This window comes from Hakea prostrata, chromosome 6 (assembly GCF_041222555.1).
Source record: "Hakea prostrata isolate BN-2017 chromosome 6, UWA_Hpros_2, whole genome shotgun sequence".
NCBI classification, from domain to species: domain Eukaryota; kingdom Viridiplantae; phylum Streptophyta; class Magnoliopsida; order Proteales; family Proteaceae; genus Hakea; species Hakea prostrata.
Window position 1 is genome coordinate 38518039 of NC_142605.1, and position 18243 is coordinate 38536281.

An 18243-nucleotide genomic window follows, 5' to 3' on the forward strand; every position below is an offset into this window, starting at 1 on the left:
TCCATGTAGCCGACCCCATTTAGTTGGGACAAGGCTTATTGTTGTTGTTGTTGCAGTAGCTTGACCTCAAGCTACAATTGTGTCCACCAACCATCGTGCAAAGGCCCACTCCTCTTGACCTTACATATGCACTATTTAACTTTATTAATTTTATAAACTTTCAGGACTTAATATCTTTCTTATGTGGATTGGGAACTCCTTAATCATTGACTCTTCTTTTTTTTTCTTCAATAAAAAACGTAATTTTTAATGTAACTAATTGAAAGGGGAAAAAAAAGGGCTAGCGCTAATAGTGATCATGCCAAAGCGGTTCATTCTCCTATTACCCTAATATGTGAGTGCGTGTACAAAAGTCAGATTATTTTGAAGAGGCTTATAGTAAGATCCACAAGTCCAAGGACCCCGTCACTAATGTGGCTCAACACCCCACGAGGGTAGTTTATACTGCTACCATCACACAACCCTCCAACACGCATTTAGGAGGGGGTCTCACCTCTGAATACAAACAAGGTGGACCTCCTTGAATGCATAGTGGCAAGGTGTGATGATGATGTTGTACACGACATGGGTTGAGGAACTGGACTCCATCAGGCAAGTTACACTGCAGAGACACCTATTGAATGACTCACAACTCTACATCGTCTCTAAAATGCTTAGTTGAGCAGGCTTGCTATATTGTAATATTATATCTTAAGGACACCAAGCACCGCTGCCCCCCCCCCCCAAAAAAAAAAAAAAAACTCTCTCCTTTTAGATTTGGAAAGGCAAATGGCGACCTAACTAACAGGATATAAAATTTAGAGCTTCTTTTGTTCTTCCACAAGAAAACACAAAAAGGAGTTTCCATGACCAAGATGTTAGAGGAGGAACAAAGATTCCAGACCACTAAATGTAGAAGGATTGAAGGACCAATTTAATCAAAAGATTCCTATCAACATAGAAAAGGAGTTAGTCCTAGAGTTGAAGCATCTTCTGGATGATATCTAGCATGGGAGAGCAATGATGACTAATCAGCCTACCGGGAATAAGGTCCTCTTCCCATTTTAAAAGTAAGACTGCAGCAATTTGGAAAGACTCCCTGTAAACCCTGGAATACAGGGCAAGTTGAAGGATCTTTTCTAAGAAAGCAGCAGGCAATCCAGGACTCAATACCTTGGTGTTTAGGTAAACATCTCACAGTACAGCAGCGATTTAGGGCTTGTAACCATGCTGTAATGCTGTTTGAGTCTGAAGTTCAAGGTCAGCAACTATACTTTATTCGATGCTCACAGTAGGCCAATTAGGGCTTAGCTCCTCGCTGGCCAGGTCCGAATCTCAATGAACAGTAGCTAAATCACACCAAAAAAAACTCTGAAAGCACTGCAGTTAGGGTTGGCTTTGACTTCCAAACCTTGGGTATTGAAAGGAAGGGTTCAGGAATCAGGGTTATGTTTATGGTTTGACCAATGCAAAAAAAGACGGATGAATTCAATTGTGTTCCTTTGTATTTTGTAATTTCAGAATTAATCCTAACAAGTTAGGGTTTAGAAAATAGGTATCCTACTTGGATTAGGACTCATAAGGAATTGGATATGATTAGGGTTAGAGGAGAGGTAGAGAAGGTGTAGGAGAAGGTAATCCTAAAAGGGTTCAGGGTTTGGTTGAGGGGTTAGAGAGATATGAATGTTTAAGTTAAATTAGAGTTTATGGTTTCTAGAGGAAGAAGATGAATGCAGAAAATTTATCTAACTAATGGAATGAGGGGTTAATAATGAAACTAAAAATAGGCGTGGGGTTAAGGGAAAGGAGTGCTCCTTAAGTGAAGGAGGGGTGAGTGGGTTGGGAATCTAGAGGTTTTAGAAGGGAGGGTGGTGCTGCTGCCGTAGGGAAGAAGGGGGAATGATGATGAATTGCACAAGGGTTAGGGAGGGGTATTAGGGTTAGAGAAGTGGTAGGTGATCAGCCTACTTGATGAGGAAGACGATTCTCCAAGCTGGTTCTGGTCTTTGATGAATTCTTTCACTGCCGCAATCTTGAAGAAGATGAAAAAGACGAAGAAGAATTTCCAGAATTCAAAGACATTATAACCCTCAACAACCTAGGTTGTGGGTTTTATTCTCCATGACTCATAGGTCTGGAATTTTAATTCAAAATCGAAAACTTGTTCCCTACAATGAGGTGGGGGGCTTTTTATAGCTTCACAATTGAGAGAACCCAACTAAGACTCAACTAGGGGATCCAATTTGAATTAGGATTCCTTTTATTCAACTTTTACTTGGTTGACAAGTGTCTCCTTTTTAGTAGATTTGGGAGATTCTATGTAATATGTAATTTTCCTTTTTGTTGTAATTCTGGATTAGTTTTCCAAAACTGAGATTCGATTTTGTATCATAAATAAAGTACTACTGGAGAGCCTCAGGCCCTCAACACACACATGCAAGCTCTCTCCCTTTTCTCTTGCAGCCTGCACTTCTATTGACTTGTCGCTACTATCCTGCACCTTTTGGTAGCTGTTTGACACTAGTAATGATTGGAATTTTCTTGTACCTTGGTTCATCAAGTAAACAAGACTTTGTCCTGTGAGACGATTTACTACTACTTGATTAGCTTTATTGGTGAATAATACATTGCTCTGTAGGTGCTACTTATCCTTCTTGGATTTCTTTGGGCTCATACTTTGAGATGCTAGTAATTGGTCGTCATTTTCCATCCACGTGTAATGCTACATGTGAGCGGGAGATTAGAGATTTTTTCTATATCTACTCAAGACTTCTTTTTTTTTTTGTAAATATTATTTGTGGAGATTTTTATACTAAGATGGTTTCTATAGCAACACCTACCTACTTGATTTGGTTTACCTATCTACTTGAACCATAGTAACCCATACTGTCTTTTATCTACCTACTTGGTCCATAGCAATCCATACTCTTTTGCCTACTTGGTCTGCAATAACCCATACTGCCATGTCACCTACTTGGTCCGCAGTAACCTATACAATTTTTTACCAACCCGCAATAATTCATACTAATTTATAACTATCAATACTTTTACCTGCTACTTGCCTTCTTGCAAAGAGTTAATATGCAAATTTAGGCTACACTTGTCTTATTGTGTGGAGATTCCTTCTTACAGGCATTATTTGGATGGTGTGCCTCTGAAGTTGTTATACTTACACATTTGGTTCATCTTCAATACAGCTGATTGTTTTCATTATTGGACGGTTGTTCGACATAAAGAATTAAAGATTTTTCTTTTTCTTTTTTTAAGTTGCTATTGATTATCACCATGATGAAGTTCTCTCAATGTTTATCGACATCTACTATTGATACTTGTGCTCAAGAATGATGAAGTTTTTAATATATATTTGTGTAATTCCAAGTTAGAGCCTTTGATATGTATACTCTAGCTTGAGGGGGATTGTTGATATTTCAACTTCTTATTTTAATGTAGGTTTCTATCTTGGTAACTTTCTAATTTGCTTATAATTTTTTGACAAGTAATTTTCCTAGGCTAGTTTCCTTTTTAGAAGATTTGGAAGATTCTATGCAATATGGAAATTTCCTTTTTGTTATAATTCAGTTTAGGTTAGTTTTCCTAAACTGAGATTTGATTATGTATTATAAATAAAATACTAGTAATTCTCTCTCTCCTTCTTCTCTTCTTTCAAGATTTTCTTTTTGTCCCTAGGTTGATTACAGGCACTGAAATTCTAACACTTGTAAAGCAGATAATAAAAACCTAGTATAATTAGCAAACAATAAAATAAATCTAATTTAACTATACCAGAAAAAAATGGTAAAATTAAAGCAACAGACTATGTATCCCTGATAAGGACAATCTATTAATCTCCTTGTTGTGGTACAAATATTACTTGTACCCCCATCGTACAAAAGTTCCACTATTCAATCTTTAACATGGTCATATGTTAGATTTGGGTCCCTAATTCAATCGCACGATCCACTTTAAATAGCACATTTATTCTCGGTATTTGTGGTTCAGACTTTTTTAAACATCTATAATTTTTGCTTCATATTGACATTTGGGGCTCCACTTGCTCAGCCATGTGGAACATGAGGGTTGCACCTTGATGACATGCCATGCCAGCGAGGTTTGCACCCACTCACCCATAAAGTATAAGTTTAAAAGAGGGGATTTAAAAGATAGAATTAGATCCATTGCAAAGAGAGAAAATTCTTTTTTCTTTTTAAAAGGCAATACAAGCCAATTGAACATAACTTATATCATAATCAAATTGAAAAAACAGGGAACGAATTTAGTAGGAATGCCAGGCATTTAAGTGCAATTTCAAATAAAATCTAAAAGGTAGGGAAAAAATAGGCTTTAATATCACATCAAAGAGAGAACCAGCATATGATCAGCCACCACTGCCAAATCTGGAAAAGGTCATAATTTACGCAGCCTTAACCCTGCTTTTGCAGAGAGGTTGATTACGGACACTTACCCATCACCACTTGTGTCAAAATGAAGCAACCTTACCATTGCATCAAAGCTCACTCTCAAAATTAACGCCTTAGTATCATGACTACAACATATTTGGATTAATTTATGAAGCAAAGAAGGTCTACGATTTTCAACATCTGATGGTACGGTGATGTGAACACAGATAATCCCCCCCCCCAAAAAAAAATGGACAAATTCAGATCGAAAAGGGCCAAGCCAAGTTGACCAAATACCCCCAAGGGTATTTTGGTCATTTTCCAGCCCCTTATTAGGGGTCAACATGGGTCTTGATAGAATCCCCTCAGTCCAAGGATAACGGATCTATTTTTAGTTTCTTATTTGAGTTAGTAAATTGAGAGTTATGTTCCATTTTAGTTGAGTTAGTTGTGGATAAGATAAGATTCCTTGTCGAAAGGGTATCTTATCTTTAAGGAGTTTAGTTTGTTTGCTTAAGTCCCAAATTAAGTGTCTTTAGCAGATTCCAAATTAAGGGTTGTAATCTCGTAGTTATTTGATTCCACTTTAAAGTGTTTTGAGCCAAGAGTTGGGATCCTTATTCATTAAGAAATCCCAACACAAGTTAAGAGTCTCTTGTAAAAGGCTATAAAAAAGCCCATTAGTTCAATGTAAAATTCAGTCTGGATTATTGAATAAGGTTATTAAGGACCAGGATTTCTGACAAAGAATCAAGTAGTTCAAACTACCAATCAGGCTACTAATCAGATAGGAGGTCAGGAGACTGAGAATGAATGCAATCAAGAAGGCGAGAGGATCCAAGTTCCCCTACCTCCAGATCAAGAGAACCAAAATCAACAGCAGGCCCCAGAGGATCCCTCATGAACCTTGCCAACTCCACAAGGAGAGAGAGTTTCGAATCAACCACTAACATTGGCTTCAATGGCCGATCTGCAGAATATGCGAAGGATCTGTTCATGTCAGGCAGGGGTAGTGTGGGTGGATGCATGGAGTGGCACGCTGAATGGAGAGGATCTGGACTTGTAACTCAGGAGTAGCACTGGAAATTTCTCAAAAAAAAAAGAGAAAAATTTGGAATACAAGTGACAAGACATCAATACCCCTGAGCCCCTCTCTTCTCCGCAGGCCTCTCCTTTCTCCTTCTTCCCCACGGCACCAAATCCTAACCCTATTAGAAACCACTGATTCCCAGCCCCTTCTCCACCCCTTTCACTTCTATTAGGATCGCAGGAAGTCACAGACCCAAATCCTACCATTATTTTCTGCAGTTCTGTTCTATTCCATTGCCTTTAAAAAAATTCTGCTCTTCATCTTCACCCATAGGAAGTTGCAGAAAATTTAAAGTTGCAGAATTTCTGAATTGTTAAGTTCTATTCATCAGTTCTTACTCTTTGACGAATAAGACAAGGAATAATTCTGCCATTACAGAACAAAAAGAATTGAGCCTCCTTCCCAACCCTAAACAATACACTAATTGCCCTTTGATAGAACCCTCTTGAATGTTGTTCTCAGAGCCTCCGAATAACAAACAAGAAACAAATACTACTAACATCTGCCATTACAGAATAGTAAGAACAGCAACAAGGTAACACTCATTTCATTGAATAAATTCTGGTAATGATCACCAATAGGTACAGCCCTGTTCCTACTCGATGATACTCAATTCTTGGAATGAGAAAAACATACTATCATTCTGTAAAGGATAACATTACAGCCCCAAGACCATACCCGAGAGGTTGCCCTCTCCCAGCAAGCTCTGCTTGCTCCTTTCTTTCTGCTCCTCCCCCTCTCATTCTCCCCTCTCTTTCCTTACATACCCCAACCTTCGTAACAAACTCTAACAAACTCTTACTCTTCTATCCAGTCTTCTTTTGCCACCTAGACTGTCTTTTCTGCACCTCTGCTCACAGCAGAATAGTGGTTGCTGTCCAATAGGGAGTTGCCATCTGTCCTCTCCCCTGCACCTGCTGCGAGTGATGCTGTGTTCCTCTGCCTATCCTTGCGTTTGTACACCTGAGTTATGAGGGGCTTATCAACCTTTGGGCTTCAAATTTCAAATCTGAAATTCTAAATACAAAAGGATTCAGGTCTGAAGTTCAGTTTCAGCAGGCCATAAAATACCTTATAAACCCTAAAAACCCTCTCCCATTCACTGGAATTTCCTGGGCAAACCCTAAGTCTAGGGAATTTACCAAAATACCCCCTAACCCGAAAAACCTGGTTTACATCATATGGTGTTCCCGCTGGACCAAAAATCAAACAGGAAAGGGGTTAGGCCATGGTTTAAAGTATCTCACCAGCTCATTCCGTCATGAATGATATGTATCAGCTTCACATGGTATTGATACAAGATGCATCACTTTTTATAAAATAAATATTGGTATCAATCAACACTGCATTTAACCACAGATACAGTTTGATAACATACTCGCAGATACTCTTGATGCAATTGATGTAGCGTTGGATATAAAAATTAAAAATTTCAGCACATATCACATTGTCCAACATGCTGTGGTACGATGTGATTTGCACACTAAAAGACACATACTTTGGACGCTAGATTATAGAAGCCAGAAAGGATCAACAGCACGTAGACTGACAAGTTTCACCCAAAACTTCAATTTTGTGACAACTTCTTCCAAAGTTCATGTTTTGGGCCTTGGTTCCTTGCTGAAAAACAAATCAAATCAAGCAAATAAACTGAAACAGTGTTTACATAAGTTTTTTTTATTCCGAGAGTATTTCAATTTGTATTTTTAATCATTTCCACGTGCATTTGTATAGTGCAATATGGTAAGTCTAACCCTGCTAATATGATATGTCATACCAATACTCTAGGTCTAGTTCCAAGATTTGCCAGTTTAATCAGCATTTTGACCAAATCAGCCACCATCTGGGAATCCAACAGGTGGTCTGCTCACGTTAAACCTGGGTTGACTGCAACAATTGAAATGGTCTAATATTTTCGAGGCATAAGCTTTTCAGTTTTCTTGCCAACATTACGGACCTCAAGGGTGGAAAGCACACGTATTTGGTTTTTCTGGATCGAGAATTACCAGGATATACAGAAACTTACAGTGTCCAGAATACGGAAAGACAGCTTCTTGTGAGGAAAAACAACCTGCAAAGAACCACAGTATACAAATCCAAGCATCAAAAACATTGGAAACTGAAACTATGATGACTGAAGTACCGAAAAACATTAAAAAAGTATGCAGAAAGATGAAAGCAATGGCGCTTCACAGAGTTGAAAAGATATATACTGGCAGATCTGGTATGGGGATTCTCTCATAGATCTTCAATTGCAATGAAGGAAACTCCACTTTATCTTCGGTTTTGCTTTGAGCTGTTTCCTCATTATAAAGCAGAATTAGTTCTTGGAAAGCTGGCTCCTGATTCAAAAAACACCGAAAATAAGTTAACATAAGAAAACACACTTATTCGAGGCGTCCCATGATGAGAAAGGTCTAACACGTGAAATATGAATTAATTCTTAAAACAAAAAGGCTATAAGAGAACCAATGACAAAACCAAAAGAAAGATAATCCAATTAAAACTAAAACCATCAATTTGGAATTTTTACAGATTCGAACTGCATAAAAATTTTCAATATCAGCAAAAAGGTTCTAGGTCTTTTTTAAGTCTTTTTTTTATATATATCTTTTACTTGTGATTATTTTCCTAGCCCTAGCACAAGTTCAACACCATCGAACTAGCCCTAGCACAAGTTCAACAAAGTCCTCAGGGACTTTTTTAAGTCTTTTTTTATATATATCTTTTACTTGTAATTATTTTCCTATGTAGTTTTGTACTCATCTTCCTTCTCTGAGTTGGTTCTAGGTCTTCTTTTGTAAAACTGTAAGCACCCCTTTGGGGCAATGAATAAGTCAACTTTCTCAAAGAAAATTTTCTATAAATCGTCGACAGGTATCAGAGCTAAAGCTCAAATTTTGATATCTACTACCGAAGGATATGAGTGCCATTACAAGCACCACGTTAAGGCCTTTAAACTAATACATAAGAAAAATACGCTCATACATATCATCAAATACAAGTATGTAAACATTCATAACCCATTCACATACACAATTTTATTCAAGTATGACCTATTACACTAACAGACTAACATATTCAACAACTAAAAACACTACAGTAACAAATTATATTCATAAATCAATTAAAAACATATAAAAATAACTTTTAATACAAGAAATACATACTTTGTGGTAAAAACACGAACATACAATGCTAATTTTAACATGGCTGTAGTTTTAAAGCAAACAACGCAACATAATATAAAAATCATAAATAAATAAAAAAACTTCTTTATTTTATTTAATTTTTTATATCTGAAAAAATTAACAATAGCAACATTCATGAAAAAAAGTTGAGTCCATAGGTTGTAGCCCTTCCAACAGAGTCACACATATATTACAATCATTATCAAAACATAAGTATCAACAAACTTGAAAAAAAAAATTAATAACAGAAAAACAATTTTGTTCCATGAACATGTTAATGGACCAAAAAATTCAACATACATTTAATCCATAACCCAACACCTAATGTAGAACATATCATTCTGAAAAAATGGAAATTGGGAAGAAAATTCACCATACTTGAAGCATGGCTTCAAATTCAATTGATTCTTGTTGATTACTTGCTGATTACTTGTTGGTTGAGTGTTGTTGCACTGTAGGAGAAGATCCGAGCAGTTCCCCAGTACACACACACACACACACAAAAAAAAAAAGTGGAAGAAGAAGAAGACGAAGGAACCAGAAAAAGGTGGGACAACAGCACCTAGGAAGCAAAGAGGTCAACAGTGTCGACACAAGATATCTAGTCTCGACTCAACAAGACCACGCATTAAGCAGAAACTCAAGATCTTCTATTTTTTTCCCGCTAATCTCAATCCACACAAAAAAAAAGACCTCAACTGAGTTCTCGCGAGAGCTCGAACCATGCATCCTACTTAAGGTCTATATGCACTAATTATATTTTCAACCTCTTTCTCCAATACAAGCTTGATATCTATAATCCATTGTCTAATTTTTTGACATCCATGATCCACCAGATCGTTCTTTAAATATTTATCCACCATTATGCCTACTCCACTTCTATTACTGTCAACCCCAAAGTACCAAAGTTTAAAGTCATCCAACTCCTTAGCTTTGCTACCTTCCACCTAGTCTCTTGAATGTCAGCTATAAGATAATAGTGTGAAATTTTGATCCTTAATTTCGGTGGATTTTGGGGTTATTCTGGTTTGATTTTTAGTGTCCAGCCTAATTTGAGGCCAATAAACACATTGTGAGTGTTATCTTTGCCTAGAACCTAACCCAAAGTGGTGTTCCTGATTGGCACATGCTCGGTAATATATGGGCAAAATTGTAAGTCTAGAACATGAATTTTAACCGATATAAATATGGATATGATGCAAGAGAACCCTTAGATCTTCAATAAAATGCAACAAAAAAAAAAAAAAAAAAAAAAAGATAACTACTAAAATTCAACATACAAGTAGTCAAGTACAAGTGTAGAAGTCAGAAGTTACTAGTACACGGTTAAAATAGTATAACATAATTGTATATGAATGACTTACAAATTACAATGCACATCACATCTACTCTAACCTAATAATAGTTGTTTTCGAGTGGTGGCTCCATCCTCTCAACCCTATAGGCCTACCGCTGCAAATAGAGGACATACACACTCTATGTCAGCGAACCCATACAACGCTCTGTATAGTTTGTAGGTAGCACCATCCTCATAAAACAACTAACCCACCTTAAAGAAAGTGCCATAAGGGTAAGGAATATTGCCGCATCGCCAACCAGTACTCAGATCAATTTCAAAATCACGTGAATCTCTCTATGCCATCCAACTAGTACCACATACGATGCTGATACTGATACTACTGGTGGACCTAATGGATATCCAAAGATGGACTCCACAAATGATGCACCTGATCCACCCTATATCCATATACATATATACTGCTTGAATCAGCAGATGAGACTCCATATGCCCCACAATACGAACTATAACAAGTAGATGACTTAACATACGCCCCATCCTATGCTCTACCATACGCTCCCTCATATCCATATCCTAGATATCTATATTCATTCCAAGCCAATAAGCCCCGTATACCCACTCCACTAGCATCACAATCCACCTCAAATAGCTTGTCAAAATTTGGTAATGCTAGAACAGATGCGGTACATAATTTTTCTTTTTATGATTGCAAAATTGTTCTCTGCCTCTTCACCCCACATAAATTTACCCTTTAATTGGCTGCTATGGTGCTGAGACTCTTTATGAACCTCTTGTAAAAAGTAGCTTACCCATGAAAACTCCCAACCTTAGAAGTTGTCTTCATGGTGGGAGATCTCGCGAGATCTCGCGCCGAGATCTCGCGAGATATCTCGGTTTCTTCATAAACCGAGACGAGATCAAGGGCGAGATCTGCGAGATGGGATATCTCGCTCGAGATCTCGCCATATCTCGCTATATCTCGCCATATCTCGCTGGAACTCTCAATTTTTACCAAATTTTTTGTAGATTTCAGCCAAAGCTTCACTTGCAACTACTCTTAGCACATCTACAACATCAAAGAAAACTCAATCATCCTCTACTTGTCTTATGAACTTATGCATTAATGACTTATATAAAACTTCTAACGGTTGTATACTTTTATCATTCTATTCTTGAAAGTTAAGATTGTAATACTCATATGAATGTTATCTTGATGACATTTAAGTTATTTGATGTATTTGATACACATGATTTTCATTTATATGCCTTAAGGTTTTATATTACATGTTATATAACCTTGCATTCTCTAATCCTATAGCATTAATGGTTTTATATTATATGTTATATAACCTTGCATTCTCTAATCCTACAGCATTTCGGTTTCACAATATGGGTAGACTTAGAAATCATATTTAGGGTTGTTTTCTCACAAATCCAAGGCCACTAGTGTGTTCAAAAGGCATCAAATAGGCTAAAAACCAAGTTTTAGCCTAACTGGGACCTTAAAACCCACCGAGATGGGCTACCGAGTTGACGCCCAAAAAATGGCACATCTCGACCGAGATCTCGCCGAGATGATCGAGATCTCGGTTTTTCATGGTAGCGAGATCTCGCTCGAGAGCGAGATCTCCCACCATGGTTGTCTTTTGCGTACCTTAGAAGTTGTCTTTTACGTAGGCCACTCTCTAATTGCTTTCACCTACGCTTCATCCACCTCTGTTCCTTCAGCAGCAATAATGAATCCCAAGAATAAAAGCTTATTAGTTAAAAAACTGCACTTCTTAAGATTAACATACAACTTGTTAACCTGCAATGTTGTCAACACCTCCCTCAAGTGCCTCAAATGATCCTCCTCATTCTTGCTATAAATAAGGATATCATCAAAATAAACTACAACAAATTTACCAATAAAAGATTTGAGAACCCGACTCACAAGCCTCATAAAAGTACTTGGAGCCAAAGAACATTGTGTCAGCGATATATCGTCGTGTCGCTGGGGGGCGACACGATTCCCCCCAGCAATATGAAAAAATCAGAAAGTCGATGATATATCGCTGAGAAATCGGAGATATATCGTCTAATGGTTGATTTTGGAGGACAACGTTCTAAGGGGAAGTGATGTCGACAGCAGCTGTTTCTGAGTGAGTGGTTTCAACGGCAGTGGTTCTGATTCTGAGAGAGTGGTTTCGATGATAATGATTTATATTGGAGTGGATTCGATGGGTGTGTTTTCCACGGGTGTAGATTCGACAGCACTGGGTTGCGAGGTCAAAATTTCGTTGGCGGTGGCTACCGGAGTAGTGATTTCCATAATTCTGTAGTGGCCACGAAGCGGGTGTTGGCAGCAGGAGTTCTGGGGGACATGGTGGGAGATCTCGCGATATCTCACGAGATATCTCGTTTTTTCAGCTTGGCGAGACGAAATGGAGGGCAAGAGTAGCGAGTTGGGATATCTTGCCATATCTAGCCATATCTCGCTATATCTCACCATATCTTGCCCTGGATCTTGCTAGAACTCTCAATTTTCACCTTTTTCTGTGGATTTTGGCTGAATTTTCACTTGCAACTACTCTTAGCACATCTACAACAAGGAAGATCAATCATTCTTTACTTGTCTTATGAATTTATGATTTAATGACTTATATAGAACTTCTAATGGTTGTATAATTATTTTATTTTTGAAAATTGAGATTTTGATACTCATATGAATGGAATTTTGATAACATTTAAGTTAGTTGATGCATTTGATACACTTGCTTTTCATTTATATGCCTTAAAGGTTCTATATTACATGTTGTATAACATTGCATTCGCTAATCCTACTACATTTCGGTTTCACACTATGGGTAGACTTAAAAATCATACATAGGGTTGTTTCTAACAAATCCAAGGCCACCAACATGTTCAAAAGGCCTTATATAAGCTAAATACAAAGTTTCAACTCAATTGGGACCCTAAAACCCACCGAGATGGGCTACGGAGTTGACGCCAAAAAGTTGTATATCTCAACCGAGATCTCACCGAGATGATCGAGATCTCTCTTTTTCAAGGTGGCGAGATCTCTCTCGAGAGCAAGATCTTCTACCATGTTGGGGGAGGCCCTGGTAGATTTACAGGGAGTTATGGTGGGGGTTTTCCTGGCATGTAACTTCAGAGCCATTTCTGTTTGCTTTTCTCTTCTCACTTTCTCTCTCAAAGACCCAAGAAGAATGGAAAATCAAAGAAGCCCTCAGCACTAGACAATGAACCACCAAAGAAGATCAGAGGAACGACCTAACGTTTATTAGAATTACATAAACAACCTTTAAAAAAATCGCCTGATATATCAGCTGGTGTCGCCGTGTCGATGGTGTCATCCAGTCTAAAAGTCTAAAAGGCATTAGAAAGTCTAAAAGGCATCACCGACCCTTCATACAATCCCTCCTTCGCTTTAAAAGTCATCTTCCATTCATCCCCTCAAAAACCACTTGGCTCCATGTAACATGTCCAGCATGTCATCCAGTCTTGGGGTTGGAAATTTGTAGCCAACTCTGATTTTGTTGATGCATTTTGTCAACACGCTTCGTCCAACTGCCATCTTTCTTAGGAGTTAATAACGCAAGAACAACACGTGCGGTCATACTGTTCTGAATATGCCCTTTACACAATAATTCCTCTACTTTTTCTTTCAGAATCTCACTTTCCTTGGGACTCATCTTGTAATGCGGCAAATTAGGCAGATTGGCTCCACGAATTAGGTTTATTGGGTGTTGAATGTCTCGCATAAGGGCTAGCCCACCTGGTATTTCCTCCAGCACCAATTCTCTGAACTCCTACAATAAGGGTTTGACTATTTCTAGCAACTCCTCCACTTGCAACTCAGCTCCCTCCTCAATTGCTTACTTCACTTTCAATGCTTGAATCTGCCTAGTCTCCTTAATTTCAGCTTCAAATTTCCTTGTAAGAATAAGGAAAAGTACTCCCATCATCCTTTCTCTTATTCTTCAATGGCAGCAATGTGTACTTCAGCCCATCTTTCACCAAATTGTACTAGTTACTTCTAATAGAATGTTGCGCATCGACATCATACTGTCAAGGCCTCCCAAACAACAAGTGACACACATCCATTTCCACCACATCGCAATACAACTCATCAAGATACTTGCCAATGGAGAAGGGGATTCTACACCATTCAGTCATTTGAATACTATCAAGCTGCCAGATTTAATCCATCCTAAAGTACAAGGGCTAAGATGTTTCTCTATAGGTATTTCCAACTTCTTTATTGCCTCCTTCCCAATAATATTCTATATGCTACCACTATCAATGATAACAGCAAAGATCTTACCTAGAATGGTGCATCTACTTTGAAACAATTGGCGGCGCTGAGAATAATCCTCTTGCTTTGGGGTTGACATCATTCTGTGCACAATACAATTTGATTCTTTCACTTCCTCATCGTCAAAGTTGTCTTCATCATTATGACTTCATAATAGAAAAATGTTTGGAGGGCAAGGCTTGGTGCAAACCTAGATAAAATAAACAAGATGAACGATGACCTCTGAACCTCCGATGACCTCTAAACCTCCCCCGATGGCCTCTGAAAAGGATATGACAACCTCTCACGCCTCTTGTCCCCCCTCACCCCCTGTAAGTCTGTAACCCTCCATCCCATCCTTCCTTAACAACACCATCTCTTCTTCTGCTCGTGCTTAGAACTCCCTTTTCTCCCCTTCCACCCCCTGTTCATCCCCCTTCAACTGCAATTTCACCTTCATCCCTCCTCCAATGACTCCCTTCCCTTGGTCCATTGGTCGTCTTTTTTTTTTGGATGAATAAATAATACATTAAGGAGAACGGAACATACAAGAACGGTCTTTAGGAAGAAGACCAGAAAGAAAGGTTAAGGCCCCAGGAGACAACAATAAGCATGTTCCTTGGGGTATCAGCAATCAGGGGATGGGGAGTAGCAACAAGTCTAGTTGGTCCACTGCCCGTCTTCTGCCACCAGTCCCTACATTTCCCGGTGGAACTTGGCTACCTTTGGCCATTTCCTTGGCCTCTGCCCCCCACCCCTAAATATGGTCAAAACTTCTCTCTCGAAACAATGGAACTCCTCCGGCTCCATGGAAATGTTTGTGATTGATTATGGAATCTTCCTCTTCAACTTCTCCACTGTTGACTGCAAGAATCGAGCCATTGAACGCTCCTCTTGGTTTGTTGGTCCTCCCATTTTCATCAAGTCTTGGGAACCTTCCATACCCCTCCGTAGGGTTGACTTCAGCACTATTCCCCTATGGATTAATCTCCCAGTCTCCCCCTGGAATTCTGGAACCACGAATGCTTGAGCCGCATTGGCTCTGTTGTCGATCGCCCTCTCCCCCACTAATTTGAAGACCCATAAACTTGAGCGCCTTTCTTACGCCCGCATCTGTGTTGAAGCTTCGGCATCCAAACCCCTCCCCATTTGCATCACAATCAAAGATGATCTTGGAATGCTTTACAGTCAAATCAATGTCTACGACTAGGTACCTTCTAGATGTTGTATCTACTCCTTTGGCCACGAAAACCATGAATGCACCAAAAAGCTAAAGAACCCCACCACGTCTCATGGGATTCTCTCGAAGCCCCCTGCCACATCATCCTCAGGTGGTTGTCCAATCAACATGAAGGTTGTGTCGGAAGCAATCTCAACTAAATTGCTCTCTAACTCATACATGCTACCAATGGAATCTTCCATTCCCAACTCCTTGCTTGACTGATTGGAACAAATTACCATGTCCATCACTGATGAAAAGCTCTGGCCTGCTCCAGCAACTCCCTCTGTCGAAAAACTTACCGGAGGAAAAAAAACCGAAGGAATTTCAGTAGCTCCATAATTTATGTTGCTGCCCTGCCTCTAGAAAAGTTTGCTCTGTCTGTTGCAACTGCACCTTAGCGAAAGCTGCCTCCCGCTGCTGCCTCCTACCAAGATGCTAACATCTCCTCACCATCGAACAATAGTCAAAGCTTCGACTATCCCCTGCTGTCGCAATCTCTGGATGTACAGAATCATAATCAGGTACTTCTCTCGTCTTCTCTTACATGTATAATGATTGTTTCGATCTCTGGTCTTCTCCCTACAAACCCAGAGCCACTATTTCTAGACCCTGCCCATCCTCTCACCTTTGCATCGAAACCTCCTTTGTCGTTGTCGATGTTCCCTCACCGTGAACACCCCCATCCTTCCCAAAAACCCCTCACCTCTTTAAACCCCACCGCTTCAACAAACTTGTCCCTTCTCTCTCCTAAAAAGCCCATCCCCAAAACATTATCCTCTAATGGGCCTCTACCCAGCAAACCGGCCCATTCCACGCCTAGCCCTCTTAAGCCCATCTTGTCTAATCCCTCTCCTATCATTAAAAATTCCATTAAACCATCCCACGGCCCAACCCACCACCGTAACCACCTTAAATTTTCTAAACCCATTTCCTTTGGTTCGGTCAGCTGCCCAACCCCCAAACCCATACCTATTAACCCTTCTAACCATCAACTGCCTAACTCCCTCAACCCATCCCCGCATAACCTTTCTTCCACCTCGCCTATCATCACTGCCCCCCATTCTCCAGGGGATAAACCTTCCCAACCAAGCCCTGGTATTTCCCACCCAAACCAACCCTGTAAACCTTCCTCTCATCACCCCCGCACTCACCACCACCCTTGAATACTATCTTGAGGTTCACCCTCCCTTAGCACCGGGTCCTCCATTGACCCTAGTATTTTTTAGACCCCCTCCCCTTTGAGCTCTTCTTTGTGTGAGACTCCCCCCCCCCCCGCTCTTTGGATGATTCTTTAATTAATCTCAAGGTTGGTATTCAATGCCCCCATCCCCAATCGCCCCATTAACTCCCCTCCCCCTTGTAGCCATATTGATGCCCTAGCCAAAAATGGTTCAAATGTATGATATCCTTATTTGGAATGTTAAGGGCCTTAACTCCCTAGCTAAGCAAGCCAAAGTTAAGCATCAAATTCGGGAATCGAAAGCCTCCTATGCTATTCTTGAAACCCACGTTCATAGTGAAAATGCCCATCGGATTGCCCTATCCATAGCTCCTTCTTGGTCTTTACGAATTCTTCTCTCCATCCCAATGGTCGCATTTGGATTCCATGGAATCCAACCATCTACCAGCCCTCTCTCCTTTTCTTTTCCCCCCAACTTATGCATTTCCAGCTCTCCGCACCCTCTACCCCCTCCTTTCTCTCCATCATCTATGGCTTCAATCATTTCTCTGAACGCTCCCTGCTCTGGGCTGACCTTCATTCCATCTCTCCCTCCAATGGTTGAAAAGCCATGGGGTATCGGTGGAGATTTCAATATCAACCATTAATCCAATGAGTGGGGGGGGGGGGTCCCCTCCTAACCTTGGGGTGGTCAACGTCTTCAATTCTTGGATCAAGGATGCTGGTTCCCTTGACCTTCGCTGGTTTGGCCATTGCCTAACCTGGCATAATTGACGAAGAGGTGATGCCCACATTGCTTCCAATCTCGATCGCTTCCTCTCCAATGATTCTTGGATCTCTCTCTTCCCCGTTTCCTATGCCCATTTCTCCCCTCCTCTCCTCTCCGACCATTCCCCTTGCCTCATTCACCTCCTCGATCTCCCTTCCTTCGGCCCCAAGCCTTTTAAATTCTTCAATATGTGAACTTCTGATTCTTCTTTTCTCTCCACTGTTTCTCCCCACTGTCCAGTCTACCTGGTCTCTACAAGTTTACTGTCATTCCCTCTCTCTTATAAATTTTTCCCGAAAACTTCAGAATACCAAGAATGCCCTTCGCTCTTGGAATTCCTCCTCTTTCGGCAATATCTTCCATCGGCTCTTTTCTTGCCATGGGAACCTCTAGGATTCAATACCTCCTCCATGATGATCCTCTCAATCCATCCGTGGTTGAGGAGGAAAAATCTCTCTCCCTCAATCTTTCTACCCTTGCCTCTCAAGAAGAAAGTTTCCTTCGACAAAAATCGCGAATCAAATGACTTGAGCTTGGGGATGCAAACACTACCTACTTCCATCACTCCGTTAAAGCTCACCTCAATTTCAACTCATTCCCTTATCTCCTTTTACTAGTAGTGGGGTCTGGATCTATGACCCACCTAGTATTAAAACCGAGATCGTATCCTTTTTCTTTAATCTCCTCTCCCCCCTCCCTCTAGGCCCTCCTTTCCCCACTCCACCTTAAATAAATTTGTAGATCGATCCTCCCTTGCCACTCTCGGTTCCATTCCCTCTTTAGAGGAAATCATCTCTGCCATCCACTCCCATAAATCC

At 40.0% G+C, this 18243-nt stretch overlaps 1 protein-coding gene across 5 annotated transcripts in view; it reads right to left on the bottom strand.

The window, feature by feature from the left end:
- The window catches only part of LOC149013965 (DUF3754 family protein, putative (DUF3754)), a 76326-nt gene that overhangs the window by 22353 nt on the left and 35730 nt on the right, over positions 1-18243 (bottom strand). For all 5 annotated transcript variants that reach the window (XM_089160077.1, XM_089160076.1, XM_089160079.1 and 2 more), the window contains exons 7-8: positions 7680-7808; positions 7493-7537 (exon numbers count right to left, since the gene is read on the bottom strand). In XM_089160077.1, the coding sequence (XP_089016203.1) occupies positions 7493-7537; positions 7680-7808 (174 nt within the window). The remainder of the gene's footprint in view (positions 1-7492; positions 7538-7679; positions 7809-18243) is intronic.